The sequence below is a fragment of the Schistocerca nitens genome, chromosome 8 (genome assembly GCF_023898315.1).
Source record: "Schistocerca nitens isolate TAMUIC-IGC-003100 chromosome 8, iqSchNite1.1, whole genome shotgun sequence".
Lineage (NCBI taxonomy): Eukaryota > Metazoa > Arthropoda > Insecta > Orthoptera > Acrididae > Schistocerca > Schistocerca nitens.
In genome coordinates, this window is record NC_064621.1 from 601,405,246 (window position 1) to 601,422,335 (window position 17,090).

The following is a 17,090-nucleotide window of genomic DNA, read 5'->3' on the forward strand; positions in this document are numbered from 1 at the left end:
TTTTACAGCAATGTAACAATGGTGAATGTTGACATTTTGAGCACCTGATATGGCAGTCATAATAATGAACATACAAACCATCCGCAAATTATGTGTCTGCTTACAACTGGTACAGCAGGGCTGAAATTTGTGGTATTTCTTCTGAAGGCAGGACAACAGTTGTTTTCAAAGGCTCTTCCCATTGTAAAAACACTCCCATTAAAAAGTAATTTTTGAGAACATTTAAAAATGTGCTGTCTTAATCTGGCAGCTATAAACAATAAAAATTACTTGCACGTCAGAAAATTCACATCATCTGCTCTAACTTAGCAAAAACCACATCTCGATATATTTACTCTTTCTGGATATATTGTGGGAGGGGAGCTATCATAGCTGCCACATCCTTTATTGATCAGAAAACTTTTGTATCCCTCAACTGGACATATTACTATAGTAATTGTTTTACAAAACCTTAAGTTCCCATGTGTTAAGTTTAGCACAATAAAATATGCTTCAGTTTCTTTTTACGAATGAAATTAGTGCTTTCTGTTGCATATACAGTAATTAATAGCATAAAATGTGTATATTTTATAATAAATGTAGTGATCGAACATGTATGTATCACAACTTGAATGGACATTACTTTCTAATTAGTTATACGTTGGGAGTGAGCGAGTGGCTTTGTCATCTCATTATCTTCAAAGATTTGACATTCTAATAATGTTATACATAGAAACATTTCACTTCCATAGGACATGCCTGAACAATTATGTACAATCAACACCAAAAGCAAATGACAGTGGAAATTTGTTATAGTTTTTATGAAGTTATATTCACCAGATTACTGCAAAAGCACCATATATATTCTAAACAAATATATGATTAAAAGTACTATTCACAGAATATTAGTTTTAATGTAACAATATTATGAAATGTTACTTTTCCTTTTTTCAGTTGAAGAGGAAGGCTGGAGATACCGGTTGTAGAGGAACTTACCCAGAGAGGTTAAGGGAGATGCCATTAATTGCCAAACAACTAAAGTCAAATACTTCAGATAAAATATTTACACAAAATGCAAACAAAACACATGCAACACAAAATTAACCTTCCACCACAGTTGCGCCGCCGGTCAGTGTACTGCCCTAAGATTAAACAGATCCAAATACTTAGGAAACTGATATATGGACAACAATAAATGAAGAAACCACAGTAAGTGTTTTTCTTAAATGTTAGTTATTATGGAACAAGTTTACTTCCAATGACCACAAACTTTTGTGAACCTAAGCTGCTTCAATCACTGCACTCACTATTTTATAAAAATGAGTACCCCCATGGACACAGTCTATCTAAAAGAGCAGGACACGCTATTAATCAGAACAGAGGGAAGTGTGAGTCTTAATCTTTTTATAATTTGGCAGCATTCAGGTCAACAAAGTGCTACTGAGGACACATAGATCCATTCAATCTGCAGTGACACCAAAGGAACCCATTTCAGACTAGTTGATGCAAACAGTATTGACTCCTTTGTACGACAACCCCAAAATTCATTTCAAGGCTGTAGAAATTATATGGGATGTCAACACATGGATAATCCACAGGTCTTTTCCAACCCTAAATACAGTGTCTCATAGACTATGCTCAAAACAAATGAGAAATTTTACTTAGCAGCTACAATCATTACAGTGGTTTGCAACAAGCCTGTATATCTTAGGAACAACAAAATACTCAGTTTTAACTAAAGAGATGTCAACCAGGTAATATAAGTAACAGAATAATCAATGAGAATTTTTTGTCAGGATCTAGCAGCTTACTGATTTCAAGTTCATTAGAGATGGAGAACAGTCTAAAAACTGCAGGAAAGCAGCCACATCACCACACGAGTGAATGTCCAAGCATTGCCTATAATAGCCGAAGATAATCTGTTAAGTCCTGGTCAGGATAAGCAAACCATGGCTAGAAGCCATGGTGGGCTGGGTTAGCACTGTTGGGCCGGGCTAGCACCTGGATGGGTGACCACTCAGTCTGCCGAGTGCTGTTGGAAAGCGGGGAGCACTCAGCCCTTGTGAGGCAAACTGAGGAGCTACTTCAACTGGCTCTGGTCTTGCAAACTGACATATGGCAGGAGAGTGGTATGTTGACCACATTCACATGCCCCTCCCTGTCCGCATACAGTGATGCCTGTGGGCTGAAGATGACACAGTAGCCAGTCTGTACCATTGGGTCTTCATGGCCTGTGGTTTTTTTTTTAAGCAATGTATTGATAATTTTTTGGAGCTGATATTATTAGGAGACTCTGCATTAAATAAACAATACTATATTTGTCATACAATATCAATTCCTTCAGATGATACACAATGAAATGCCATGCAACATGCCTCTGCAAAACTGCAATTGTAATAGAACTTTACATGCTATACTGAGGAGAAAAATTTTTATGATCACCTGCTCAATAGCGTTGGTCCACCTTATGAACACAATACAGCAGCGACTGTTTGGGCATGGATTCATAGGCTTGGTAGGCTTCCAGAAGTAAGTGGTGTCAGATGTCTACGCACAGCTCATGCAATCCATGTAAATTATGCACTGTGGTTTGTGGGCATGGAGATTGAACTCAATAACATCCCCGATGTTTTCCATCCCCTCCGTGCATGCTACCTGTCCTGGTTTGTGAGCTTAATTTCCTGGTATCATGCTAATTTCCACACAATAATTGTTGCACACTGGAATCTTAAGAGGGTTGCCATGGTAGCACTCATGTGACAAAAAGAATCTCTCCTTTGCCCGAGTGAACTAAATAGGCAGTTTGCATATGCTCAGCAGAATGCGTACTCCAGAAGTTTCATGTGTGTTTTGACATTTTTCTAATTAATGTTAAAATCACAATGTTATGGAATATCTATATGGCTGAGATCAGTCATTCCAGGTACACTTAATGACCTCCTTGTAATGTCGGCACTAACTGATTTCATCACTATCAATCAGGAAAACCAGTGGAGAGATGCTTTGACCAATTCCTTCATAATGTAGTGGAAAAGCAATTTTCCACGTCAGCAAGAAAAGTGGGCATTGTCAAATGGCTCATGCTGTGCAGAAGTCAACTATAGAACAGAAGTGGTTGTTTTCACACTAGTGTGGTGTGTTGATGTAAAGGTAGCGTAATAGTCAAGAAGAGAACTTTAAAGTTATGACAGTGCTTTCTTTTGAAATACTTTTCAACAGTGTGCAGCTGCCAGGTTACTTTTCCTTTAATTGGTTTTATCTGACCAGTTTAACTTGCGTTTTTTTTTCCCAGTAATTTAAATACAAGTGATCTTCACTGTTAATCAATATAATGTAATTGATAGGTGTATTTTAGTTTTCAATATAATACTAAAAAGTAATTGCAAACAGTGAACATAGGGTACTTCAAAAATAAGCAAGCAGAAACTAATATAAAAACTGGCAAAAAGAGGCAACAAATAAAATCAAAGTTTGCAGAAAGTAATACTGAAGTTGTCAAAAATTAATACCGAAATTGGCTGTAAAATAAAACGATTTTATACGTCCCTAATTATAACTAAAATGTGTCACTTTTAAAACATTTCATATGTTTGTATGACAAAAGGATTTCTGTAAAGTAAAAAGAATTTAAGCAACAAAAGGATAGATTTCAAACAACTTTTCTTTTTATTAGTATTATCAGCACAAGAAGGAGGAAAAAAAGCATCATAAAGTAGATGTAGGAAGCAAAGAGAAAGTGCTTGAGATATCAGTTGTTAAAAACGTTATCTTGATCACACAGATGGAGGAGGAGGGTGTCATAAGGGAATACTATTCCCCCGCTTCACAGAGAATAGCCCACAATTTGTCCAGGTTACCACGATGAGCACTTGCAAACCACATCTGCATATCATGTGTTTTAAAATCATGGAATGATCAGTTACTAATTAACAAACTTTTAACTTTACTTTTGCTTTTGTTCTGTAAGATTGCTCAGTTTTTGCAGATTTTACTTTCATAGCACAAAATGATTACATACGATCAATGCTTTTCAAATATCAGAATGCTACAATACTTGGATTAAATTCAATGCACAAAGAATGAAATAAAACTGAAAAACTCTATTCCTGAGCACAGAGGGGAAAAAGAAACTCTCATCAAATATCTGCTGTGAATAAGCCCAGTCACCAAAGAACTTGCAGCAATGCACAACATGCACGCACGCATTTGCGAAGAGCTTTCAGTATAAAAAGTGTAAGAAACTCATGATCCCTGCACAGAGTAAAGAACACAATATAAGACCACATGCCAAAAGCATAATGTGTAATGGCACAGTAAAAGAGACAAAACAGAAACAATGTCCAAGCACTGCCCATTTGAACATTTGAGCCTTTCACTCCTGTTGGACTATGCAATATTTCATTGCAGTCAATTACTTCAGGCTAGGAACTAAAGCGAAGATACTGAAAAGAAACCCATCTCACAGTGAAACAAACTGTCTCGCATATAAAGACAGACACAAAGGTTATCAAGAGACACAGCAATTGTTGAAAATTTTTGACTGACAGTTTCTTAAAATCACAGTTTCAACGTAACACAATTGATTACCAGTTCCAACCGTTAGGGGCCATCTTCAGACCTAAAATATACAAAAGTAACTTTGCAATTTCTGTCCTTTTTTCCATACTTGTTGATCTGAAAAATGATCCCTAATGGCCAAAACTCTTAATCAGCCACCTTGCATTGCAATTTTGATGGTATGAACTAACCACTGTCACTAACTTTTCACCCATAACTATCTTCACGACAGAGAAAAAATTTGACTTATCGCCACCCTCTTAGACCAACGTCAATCAACACGGCGAGACCCTGTGGTGGCGGCGTACCTGTGCTGTCAGTCGCAGCTGGCTATCTGAGGATGCGGCACACACAGTGGCAGGTGCAGGCATCATGCAGTCCACACCAGGAGGTGTTACCTTAGTTGCCAGCAGGCTCTTGATGAGGGAGGAGCTGCTTGTACTGGGCGTATTACTGGCCTGCTGTTGTGTTTGCTGTTGTTGCACTGGCTGCTGCTGTTGCTGTTGTTGTTGTTGTTGTTGCTGCTGCTGCTGCTGCTGTGGCTGCTGTTGGAGTTGCTGCGGCTGCTGCTGTTGAACAGAAGTGCTGACAGCACCTCCACTTCTAGTGTTGGAGCCAGTGAAGCCCTGGCTCACGTGTGGGTGTGACCACACATGTGCCATCACATAATGGTAACCAAACAATCTAACTACGGGAAGAGGCAGGGGCTGGGACAGTCAGAGAGTATTTTTGAAGAAATAACTTTCCTGCACATACCATTTCAATATTTTACACAAACTCGTGTAGTTATGATAATTACATACCTAACATTCTATCATCAACCAGCTTAAATACAGTCATATAATTTCACACCAGAACTGTGTTACAACACAGTATGAACAGATTGCAAATGTTGTCCATACCACCATTTCCATGTGGTTACAGTATGATATCTACTATGAAAAGCGATCGAGTAAAGATGTCACCTTTAATGTAATTAGTAATTTGCCTATTGCTTTGGCCTACTGGACTTTGGCAGAATAATTCAATTATAGGATTGTGTTTCACCTGTTTCTGTAAAAAACAAATTATTCTTACACCAGGCTTCTTGCGATGTGAGAGTTTTCTTACCCATAACTGTTCATCTATCTTTAAAATAAACAACTATACTGAAATTAACACTACAGTCAATGAAGGAGAGAAATCTGTATGTTAGATAACAATGATAAAGAGAGATTTATCCAGCATCCTTACATAATTCTAAATACCATAACCATGAGAATAATAAATGTACAAGGAGACTGAACATGAGACCAATACTTTACATCAGGAGGTGAAATTCTACATGCTGTACGAGTAATCTGTGACAAACTGTATCACTAACAAATTAACAACTGTGTCTACCAACAGAACTGATAATATAGTCTCCTGAAAGTAAGAACTGACCACCCATTGGGTCTCCCTATAATTTTGTAGTTTTCCGAGTGAATTTTATTTTTGATTCTGATACTAAGTTTCTCTTGCTTCTTTCAACTAGCTTTCCTTTTACACCGAAAGTTGCTTGAAAATCTATCCTTACCTTTATCATGATAAATTAAAAATGGAAAGAAATAATGGAATGCTGTGCCATGAATAACATTTGCAATCAATAAATGAATCAGTGAGGTGTCTTCAATAAAGATGAATGTGGATATTACTACACTGCCAACTCCTTCAACAATGTGCCAGTTTGAGAGAGAAAATAGTCCGTAAAACCACAAAAATCATACTGAACCAGCCTGAGTTTCCACAAATTTTCTATTTATTTATATCTTCTTTGTTTATGTATTTTTACTTTGTTAAGTGCAGGCAAGTTGTTATAGAATTGTAATGTATACTAATGTAAAATCTGAGCATGCATAAGCCTTAAGGGAAAGGGGAAAAAAAGTTTCGCAACAGCAATAAAATAAAAATTGGAGTAAGGGTAACCACTTATTGCACAATTGAGCACTGAGTGGTCTACACGCACATAAATAAAATTTAAATTGTAGCAAGCTTTTGGAAAATGTCCTTCCTCAGTGCTATCTGATTAATATAGAGGAAAGCTCTGGACCAATTTCAATTGGTATATGCATTTGTCGGCCATTCAGTGCCTGAACTTTTGCTTTCACTCCTTCCTCTATTTGTATTCCATTTAGGACTTTCTAGTTTCATAGTTGGGTTTGTGTATCTAAAAAGATCAAGTCAGGGTAATATCTTTGATATAGAAATAGGTTCCACAGAACACAAACTGGCAAAAGTTAAGTGGCTAATTCATCAGAATTTGGTCTGAAAGTGATATTTGATATTGTATCCAGTAATGAAAGGGACAGAAAAACCAACAACTGCCCTCAGATTTAAATTTCATTTTAGAAAGAGTTTGTAACTGTAAATATTGGAAGTGCAATTTATGGACTGTTAATAAGACAGATCCCCTAGCTGAGCTTAAGAGAGCAGTATTCACAAAGAAAAAAGATGGAAAGAAGAGAGAGAACAAGAAAGTTCCAAATGTGCACAAAAGCAATACAAAATAAGGCACACTATAAACAAAACTTGTACAAACATCTACACAAAGCAAATTCACAAAGCCAACGATACCACAAACATATACATATTTGAAAAAAATATCAACTTCACTAGGTAATACAAAACTCACTAATGGTCTACAAGTTCATAATCTGAAAGTCTACATCTACATGCAAGCTTAGACCTACCTGACTCTTGGCATCTCCCTTGGAAGCTTCCCTGGGTTTTGGTGGAGCACTTAGCTGTGCTTTGAGGATAGGTGATGACGGGGATGGGGCATCCAGTGCCAGTGACTCTGGGGATCGTACTGAAGCTGCAGGAGAGATAGAAGGTGATGGTGCCAGAACAGGTCGAGTTGGGACAGGCGATGGTGAGGAAACAGTAGGAGGTGGTGTCTGACAGGGAGCAGGCGAACCCACTGCAACAGCTACCAGAGGTGGAGTCTCTGTGCGGGGAGATGAAGTAATAGGTGTTGCTGTAGGAGAACACGTGTTGGCGCGCACCTTGATGCCCTCGTAAAAGGCCAACGCATTGTACTGTGCATCTGCGAGGACAGTCGATGTTCCTGGTGCACGTTGTAAATTTGGACCCACTGAACCACCAAATACGGACCTACGGAAAGATTATTTTTCAGTTGGCAATTCTGTAACATTGTACTTCCAATTAAAAGGTAAAATTAGAACATCAAGATCATACACAATGGTGATACTCTGCGAACATAAATTTATTTCATGGGTGAATTTTTCATTCTGCGGCTGTGCAAGCACTGTTATGATACTTCTGACAAAAGAACTGCTTGCCTGATGAGAATTGAGCCTGGGCCCTTGGAATGCAGAAATGTAAAGATAATTCTCTCTCTCTCTCTCTTTCCCCAACCAGCCACAGTAAAAGATAGTAAACTGAAGCTTAGTCAAATTGCATGAATTTCTTTTCCAAATATTATTAGTTTAGCACATTGTGTGGAATGAACTCTGGCTACAATCATACATCAATGAAAATTGAGCATTAACTTGAACTTGTGCCTCAGTTACATGGTTTATTCGTACACAATTTAGATCAATATAGTATATGTCCTCACATAGTATTCTAGTCTTTTAGTCTTTCCTCATGCTAGATGTTAACAAACCTAAACAAAGATCTTTCCCATTTGACTGAGTTTAGAGAAGTGCAGATGGATTTAATGTCAAGCTTTTAAATTTTAGTAATAGTTTTGTTTACCCAACGTATGTAAACAAAATATGACAAACAATCATAAACCAAATTTATAACATTGTGCCAAGCTTCACAACTAGAAGAGGGAGAGGGAAAGGGAAGGAAGGGGAGAGGGAGGGAAGAGAGGGAGGAAGAGAGGGAGGAAGAGAGAGAGAGAGAGAGAGAGATCATCATCAGCACTACATATTTTTAATACACTGCAGTTACTTTTTGTTTTCAACTTTCAGTTACACTTATTTCTCTCAATGGAGAGAAAGAGCAGCACAAATAATAAGCTTGCAGCTAAAACTACCTACAATGGTTCACTTTTAAGTTTCCAACAAATACTTACCGAACACAACGAGGAAAGTGTAGGGGAGCTATGACGCCACGTCGACCAACTCTTGCACAAGCTGTAAGATACTGTTTATAGAGTTCAGCCTGTTCTATGCGGTATGTGACTGGTGCAGTCTCAAAAGTGGCACGTAGCCATGCCAGAGCAAACTGTTCATTTTCCTGGACTGCTTGCTGTGTTGTATGCTGCTGGTGAGGGGCATTTGGTTGCTGCTGCTGCTGCTGCTGCTGCTGCACACTGTAATGCTGTTGCTGCTGATGTTGTTGCTGAGGTTGATGCTGAAGATGGTGCTGGTGCTGTGAATGCTGCTGATGTAGTTGCTGTTGTTGCTGCTGCTGTTGTTGTTGATGATGCTGCTGCTGCAACTGGTGATGATGTGGCTGTGCTTGCTGCTGCTGCTGATGGTGGTGGTGGTGATGGTGGTGTTGCTGTTGCTGTTGTTGTTGTTGCTGCTGCTGCTGCTGCTGTTGTTGTTGTTGCTGTTGCTGTTGTTGTTGTGAGATGACTGTTGGCGCAAGTGTGACAGTAGGATGTGGTGGAGGTGGAGGCAGGTTTGCCTGGGACGCCATGAGTATTCCTGCAAAGGCACATCAAGGACATAGTTATTAGCAACAAAAAAAACTTGTCTATGCAGGTAGGCCTATTCTGAAATGCATTCAAATAGCACATATTACAATTTGTCCATAACGTGACGAGTTTACTGATGTTACACAAAATGCAGGAAAACGGCACTAGTTGAAAGATATTCATTTATCTATGAGTGCTGCCAATGTTAAGATGCCCCTAGAAGTGATAATTATTACTGTACAAATTCTTTTGGGTAATGGTGTCAGCACTGCAGCAAGTAGCCAATGTTGCCTTCTCCTAACCACTCCTCTACTCTAAACAGTTCTAATGCAGGGAAAGTCATGCCTCAAACAATTCTGACAGTCAATGCACAAATCCTCAACTTGACATGGACAAACTGTATACGATTAATTCATTGACTGATAGAAAATAGCAATAAAACTAACATAGCAAGCCAATCAAATGTAAATGATACACAATTTGCTTTCACTTACAGAGAAAAAAGTCTTAGAAATAGGAAAGTGTTTTCAGAACAACTGCTAAGAAATACTTTACAAATGATAATCAACTACAGAAAGTGTCACTGCTACATGGATGGGTGCACCCAATATTAGCAAAACCATATATGAAACATTCTGTACATCTCCTGCTGGCATTTCTTAATGAAATTTGAGAAGTTTTGGGAGATCTTCCCAGGGCCAATGAACCATTACCTGCAATAACTTTTGTTCAAAAATCAAGCAAAAATGAAATTAATTAAAATTTAGGCCCATATCCAGTAAATTTCTCAAAATTAATAACTTTAATTTTGGTACATAGAATGTAAATAGACTCACTATGCTGTGTTGGTGTTGGCGATGGCCTGTGTGGTGTAGAGGTTAGTGATGGGCCCAAAGAATGCTGCTGCTGCTGCTGCTGCTGCTGCAAGGGTGTGCTGGAATGGCTGGTTGATGCTACAGATACAGATGGAGAAGCAGTACTCTGAGCAGCTGTTGTTGTTGCTCCTTGTGCTCCGACACCCGAAGTTGAAGGTGCAATCCCAGAATGTGTATTTGAGACAGTTTCAACTAGCCTCATTAAAATGCATGCCTTTGGGCCATAGCTTTGTGCCTGAAGCAAGAACATGCTTCATTTAATCAAGGTGTTTTTTAAGATTTCTGTAATTATGTTTTACAAATTCTATAACACAACCACTGTCAAGAAACAAATCTGGGCACAGTGGCACTTTAATATGATTAACATTCCGTAAGCAAATGAATCTAACTTGGCTGCTGTCTTTGACAAAAAGAATACAAGAGGTGCTTTTGTTTTAGATACATAATAAACTTTTACTGTTTTAGCTCCTCAGTATAGTGGCTTTATGTTGCTAGATAGGAATGTAGAAAAGCAGAGTTATAGGACGGCATGTATTAAACAATAACACCACATCCTCACGGTCGCACTTGCACAAAAAGTCAAGGAAGTGATCATATGGTGTCCTACTAAGAGCAATGAGAGAACAATGAGGAACAGTTTTCCTGCACACATTGTATTTATAATTATTTCATTTGTGCGAATTGCTACTTGAACAATTCAAAATGCAACATACCTCAACAGTGATGAGAGATACCAAAGTATCAACTGCTCCATGAACTCTGACAATGCAATTGCATGCACGCTCTCCAAGTGATGACAAAGAGTAGAGGCACTCAAGGGTGTATATCAGTAGCATAATGTCTTGTAATGTAAGGAATGAGCAAATCTGATCATAAACCTATGAAGAAGCAAAGATATGATTATAAACAAACAAATGGTACAACACACAAACACCGTTCAACAGCTTTGAAATAAACACAGTAAGATACTACCATGCAAAGTGAAGAATATTACATTCAAGTTTTATCAGCAAAACTGACACTCAGTGTGCTCAGCCAGCACAGTGTAGCAAACGTGTGTGTGTGTGTGTGTGTGTGTGTGTGTGTGTGAGAGAGAGAGAGAGAGAGAGAGTTCATAATTTTTTTTCAGTATCACATGCCTGTCAACGGCTCAACACCTCCAATACTCAGCGAGTTGTTGCCTTTATCTTAAATCATCTAGTCTACATCAAGATTGATCCAACATGTCATTGGCTGCAGGTAACCTATATATCAAATACAAGAACTGAAACACCTATATATTAAATACAAGAACTGAAACAAGAACACAGATGCATACTGCTTTAAAAACATAGCAAATATGGTGTAACAACCAAATAACGATGGGGGCAGACTCTTCCACTTACTGTTTTCTTCCCTTGCTCTTGTAATTTGCACCCTTCTTTCTCCACCCTTCATTTTAGTTCTTTTATAGCTCTGTGTATATTACCACACTGCCCACCACAACCCCAAGTCAAGCTCTATATTGGGGGTGAATAACTCACCTCCGTAAAAGTTCACAGTTACTACTGATTCCCAGTGAGTATCATGGACCAATCTCCTTGTCAGAATGTGGAGTGATTTGTCTCTCCTATTATTCTTTCTATCACTTTTGTAAAACAATTCTATATATTTCACTCCATTTATTAGAATTTCAGTAGCTGACACAAAGGTACTATTCTTGTACTTCTCCGATACAATTAAACTGCAGCTTTTGAAAAGAAAAAATAATAACCACACGAATGTTAAGTGACTATTACTGTTAGAATGAAAATTTGTTAATATTATATTCTGTGTCCCAAAGAACACGGCTTTGTTATATGCTCTAACAATAAATTTAAAAAGGAATGTTTAATCATTGCAACAAAAGGAGGAGTCATTACACTAAAATCAAGTTGTTTAATCACACATAAAAACCTCCCATGAAACATTTTTGGTAAACAATAAACAATTCCGCTCCTTAAATACATTTTTTCTTTTTTCCATTATGTACGTAATACATATGCTATTGTTATGTAAAACGACGACTTTCTCATTCCATTCATATAATTCTACTGGCCTCCAAGTAACTTCATGATGTCTAACAACACAATAATTAGTTTATCTAAAAACAATTTAAATAAATGGATATCTAGAATTTTCATTGCATGCAGTACACATGGAGTTGAGATTTTCAATGAGCCAATAGCAAGCGGTTTATATTGTACCTCAGTTGAAAGCCTTCACACTCCTCATACCAGTACACATTTTATTTTTCCCAAAAGAACTCCTACTTAAAAAGTTATTTGCAATTAAAGAGTCCACCTCCCTGACAACAGTCCTATTATTTTAGCCTTTAAGCATGTGTAATTCCAGGAACTAATATCATGATTTTATTTTTATTTATTTATTTATTTATTTATTTATTTTGAGCTAATCTTTCTGACCTAGAAAATATCTTCGGTTATCAGAATAATGCATTAATTTCCTCTCAGATTTCATGAAGCTCGGTAAGGACCTGCAGAAGTATACATTGCAGTTACAACATAGTTCCTATTATTTTGTTAATTTTCTCATTATACAACCATAAATTGACTCATTATTTTGCCCACTGAAATATTGTACCCTCAAAATTTGCTATATTGTGTGTCAATAACGAGTGTGCTTCAAATGGTTCAAATGGCTCTGAGCACTATGGGACTCAACTGCTGTGGTCATAAGTCCCCTAGAACTTAGAACTACTTAAACCTAACTAACCTAAGGACAGCACACAACACCCAGCCATCACGAGGCAGAGAAAATCCCCGACCCCGCCGGGAATCGAACCCGGGAACCCGGGACCAGTGTGCTTCTCCATATTTTGTAATTTAGTCTTACACTTGCCTATAAATGTGAGTAATGGACAATGCCACAGGCAGTCTAAGCTTAGTAAGCATCACATTAAAATCTCTGCTTCAGAGTCAGCACCTGATAGCTAACCTGTGAAGATCTTTGTATCAAAGTTGGCTAAATAGTTAACACTTATATGTTGGTCAGTGACAGTTTAAATGTCTTTGTGGAGGTTCTTTGAGTCAGTCCTCACTCAGCCACCCACTTGCTAACATCCACATGTATATGTCTCATTAAATGACATCAACTATTTCATTAATAGTATACAGCTAATCAATGATTAAAAGATATTTATTTCTATGTCAAGTAACTACGAATAAAACATAACTTTACATACAGTAATAACCAGTAGCAAAGAGTGAAAGTACCAAAATTACGGTGCTACTGTCAAAATACTCAGTGGTGTAGTGAAATTACAGACATGCAATTAATGTACTGTACACATTCTTATAGATAAGCTCATTATCAAGAATTGTGAATGATAATAAATGTGCACAAGTTAAATAACGCATTGCATACACCTACTGGCTTCTGACAAATGAGCTTGTTTCATTGTACTCTTATTTCATTGTTAGAATTGTTTACCATTAAAGTTATGAAAAGGATAAATTGCTACTCACCAAACAGCAGAAGCATCAAGTTGCAGACAGGCATGATGGAAAGACTGCTGAATATGTAAGCTTTTGGTCAAAAAGCTTCATTCAGAAGTAGAAAATGCACACATATTCAAATAAGCTACAACTCTAATATGCATGACCACTGTCTGTGGCTGCAATGGCCCAAGTGTGAGAGAGTTGAGTGAATTTGTTTTCTATTTACGAAGAAGGCCTTTTTGCTGGAAGCTTAAATGTTCAGCAGTCTTTTCGTCATGACTGTCTGTGACTCGATGCCTCCTCTATGCAGAGAGTAGCAATCTATCCTTGTCATTCCATCCCCAAATTTTAATTGTTAAATAAAACATTAAAGTACATACAAATATGGAAGTGGGTTCACTGTTGGCAACCAAACGTAGATATAGTTTCATTATACAGTTTATGCTTATGAGTGGAGACAAAACTGTATTAACAGGCAAGTTGGTGAAGTAGTACGACATTGCAATCACATACTGGTTGAAAGTGGTTCAAATTCCCTCCTGGCCATCCAAATTTAAGTTTTGCACTATTTCCTCAAATTTCATCAAGTGAATGAAGGAATGGTTCCCTTGAAAAAGGTACAGCAAATTTTCTTCTCCATCCTCTTCCAATCTGAGCTTGTACTCCATCTGTAATGTCCTTGTTGCTGATGGAACACTAAACCCTATTCTTCCTACATTTTTTTAACTGTATTAATATTTGTTGCATTTTTTGATATTAATAAGTATAACAACAGAATTCCTATTTTTGGCAATGTTTCTACTCTCTACAATACTGTAGATTCCCATCAATGTTCTCAATCTTACGAAGACTGACATGTGAAACTGTCGTAGAACTCATATAACTGTTGTATATCTGTAATATGCTGATCAAACAATGGAAACTCCAGGTAGGAATATCAACAATGCAGGAAAAAACAGATTGCACATACCGTAAAGAACCGGCCCAAGATGTTGGAGTTGGTGGTTGTGTGTGAATGAGGTGTGCTTGCTTGTATGTGTGAACGGTGTGTGTCTGCCTTCTAATAATGGAAACTGTAGCCAAAAGCTTTATGAAAGTGTCTTTTAATGGTGCCTGTCTGCAACTTGTGTCTTCTTTACGGTAAGTAGCAATCTGTCTTTTCCTACATTGTTGTAACTTACTGATTAATTTCTTGTACATTCATGTAAATGGTGTCAGTATTTTGATAATATGAGCAGGTGTTGACAGATGTGAGAATTACCGAACAATCAGTTTAATAAGCCACAGCTGCAAAATACTAACACGAATTCTTTACAGACGAATGGAAAAACTAGTAGAAGCCGACCTCGGGGAAGATCAGTTTGGATTCCGTAGAAATAGTGGAACAATGAGGCTATACTGACCTTACGACTTATCTTAGAAGAAAGATTAAGGAAAGGCAAACCTACGTTTCTAGCATTTGTGGACTTAGAGAAAGCTTTTGACAATGTTGACTGGAATACTATCTTTCAAATTCTGAAGGTGGCAGGGGTAAAATACAGGGAGCGAAAGGCTATTTACAATTTGTACAGATACCAGATGGCAGTTATAAGAGTCGAGGGATATGAAAGGGAGCAGTGGTTGGGAAGGGAGTGAGACAGGGTTGTAGCCTATCCTTGATGTTATTCAATCTGTATATTGAGCAAACAGTAAAGGAAACAAAAGAAAAATTCGGAGTAGGTATTAAAATCCATGGAGAAGAAATAAAAACTTTGAGGTTCGCCGATGACATTGTAATTCTGTCAGAGACAACAAAGGACTTGGAAGAGCAGTTGAACGGAATGGATGGTGTCTTGAAGGGAGGATATAAGATGAGCATCAACAAAAGCAAAACGAGGATAATGGAATGTAGTCAAATTAAGTCGGGTGATGTTGAGGGAATGAAATGAGACACTTAAAGTAGTAAAGGAGTTTTGATATTTGGGGAGCAAAATAACTGACAATGGTCGAAGTAGAGAGGATATAAAATGTAGATTGGCAATGGCAAGGAAAGCGTTTCTGAAGAAGAGAAATTTGTTAACATCGAGTATAGATTTAAGTGTCCGGAAGTCATTTCTGAAAGTATTTGTATGGAGTGTAGCCATGTATGGAAGTGAAACGTGGACGGTAAATAGTTTGGGCAAGAAGAGAATAGAAGCTTTCGAAATGTGGTGCTACAGAAGAATGCTGAAGATTAGATGGGTAGATCACATAACTAATGAGGAGGTACTGAATAGGATTGGGGAGAAGAGGAGTTTGTGGCACAACTTGAGCAGAAGAAGGGATCGGTTGGTAGGACATGATCTGAGGCATCAAGGGATCACCAATTTAGTATTGGAGGGCAGCGTGGAGGGTAAAAATCGTAGGGGGAGACCAAGAGATGAATACACTAAGCAGATTCAGAAGGATGTAGGTTGCAGTAGGTACTGGGAGATGAAGAAGCTTGCACAGGATAGAGTAGCATGGAGAGCTGCATCAAACCAGTCTCAGGACTGAAGACCACAACAACAACAACACAAAACAAGGCAAACAGTTCTCAAACATTCGGGAACCTGTGTTTAAGGTAAATGTATGTGTGTCCAACTGCCAGAGCATCTTTCCAGCCTAATGAAACAACATGCTGAAACAAAGCCCATGAAAACTAATGAATTGTTTGTTGTAATAAATGAGGGAAGAAATACTTTAAGCAAAGCAGTGTTGAAAGCCAATTATATTTAGTAAATCCTAAATTTCAACTGTAAGCATGGAATAAAAACTAACACACACAAAGAAATTTGTACGAAAATGAATATCAAATGGTCTGAAAGTAAAACTACTAAAAAATTAACAACTTCATGTGAGAACATCTGTCTAACAATAAAATGGGAATATACAGCCTGGCTCTACAAATCTGAAATTGAATTATCATTAGTGGTTTCAACAGTTGTTCAGAATGTACAAATAGTTCAGAAAATTACAGAGTTTTGGAACAGAAAATTTCAAAGTTTATTTCAAGGAAACATGTAGATTAGATATGATTAATTACTAGTGAAAGAGGACGTCTGCAGCTGACATGAAGACAAAGCTAGCCTATATCCCGTCACTGCCACCATTTACAATGCTGATCAGACTGGTTTCAAGGAAGACTGTGTGCAAATCGCTACGCTGCGATTTTGAGGAAATAATTGGAATTAGAGTTGAATCAATTAATTCTATTACCCACTGACTGACAGAGCTCTGTGGATGAGTATTAAATTACATGAAGAAATACAGCAAACAATAACTTTACTCATAGTTTTATTTATGCCAATATATGTTTTAGGCTTTCGCCTATTTTTAATTGGCACAATACATTTATATCTTCATCAATGCAACATTTCTGTGGACTGCAATTTCAACACTGCAGTTGCCTTTCCTCCTGAAATTAGAAGCTGTTTTTAATGAGCATACACAATTGTCACTTCACTGACGCAGCAGCAGGGCATTTGCTGTGAGGCCTTCTGCTGTACCAGTGAAGTTAAAAATATAAATGCGAAAAAAGAGTAACTAGTTACATAAAAAAGGGAG

The 17,090-nt window shown here is 37.7% G+C and overlaps 1 protein-coding gene across 10 annotated transcripts in view; it reads right to left on the reverse strand.

The window, feature by feature from the left end:
- LOC126199221 (AT-rich interactive domain-containing protein 2) overlaps window positions 1–17,090 on the reverse strand; it is a 323,635-nt gene that overhangs the window by 97,642 nt on the left and 208,903 nt on the right. For 6 of the 10 annotated variants that reach the window (XM_049936005.1, XM_049936007.1, XM_049936006.1 and 3 more), the window contains exons 8-12: window positions 10,761–10,925; window positions 10,009–10,282; window positions 8,603–9,182; window positions 7,248–7,671; window positions 4,845–5,105 (exon numbers count right to left, since the gene is read on the reverse strand). In XM_049936005.1, coding sequence (XP_049791962.1) covers window positions 4,845–5,105; window positions 7,248–7,671; window positions 8,603–9,182; window positions 10,009–10,282; window positions 10,761–10,925 — 1,704 coding nt within the window. The remainder of the gene's footprint in view (window positions 1–4,844; window positions 5,106–7,247; window positions 7,672–8,602; window positions 9,183–10,008; window positions 10,283–10,760; window positions 10,926–17,090) is intronic. The other 4 variants (XM_049936013.1, XM_049936009.1, XM_049936003.1 and 1 more) reach the window with 3 other exon arrangements.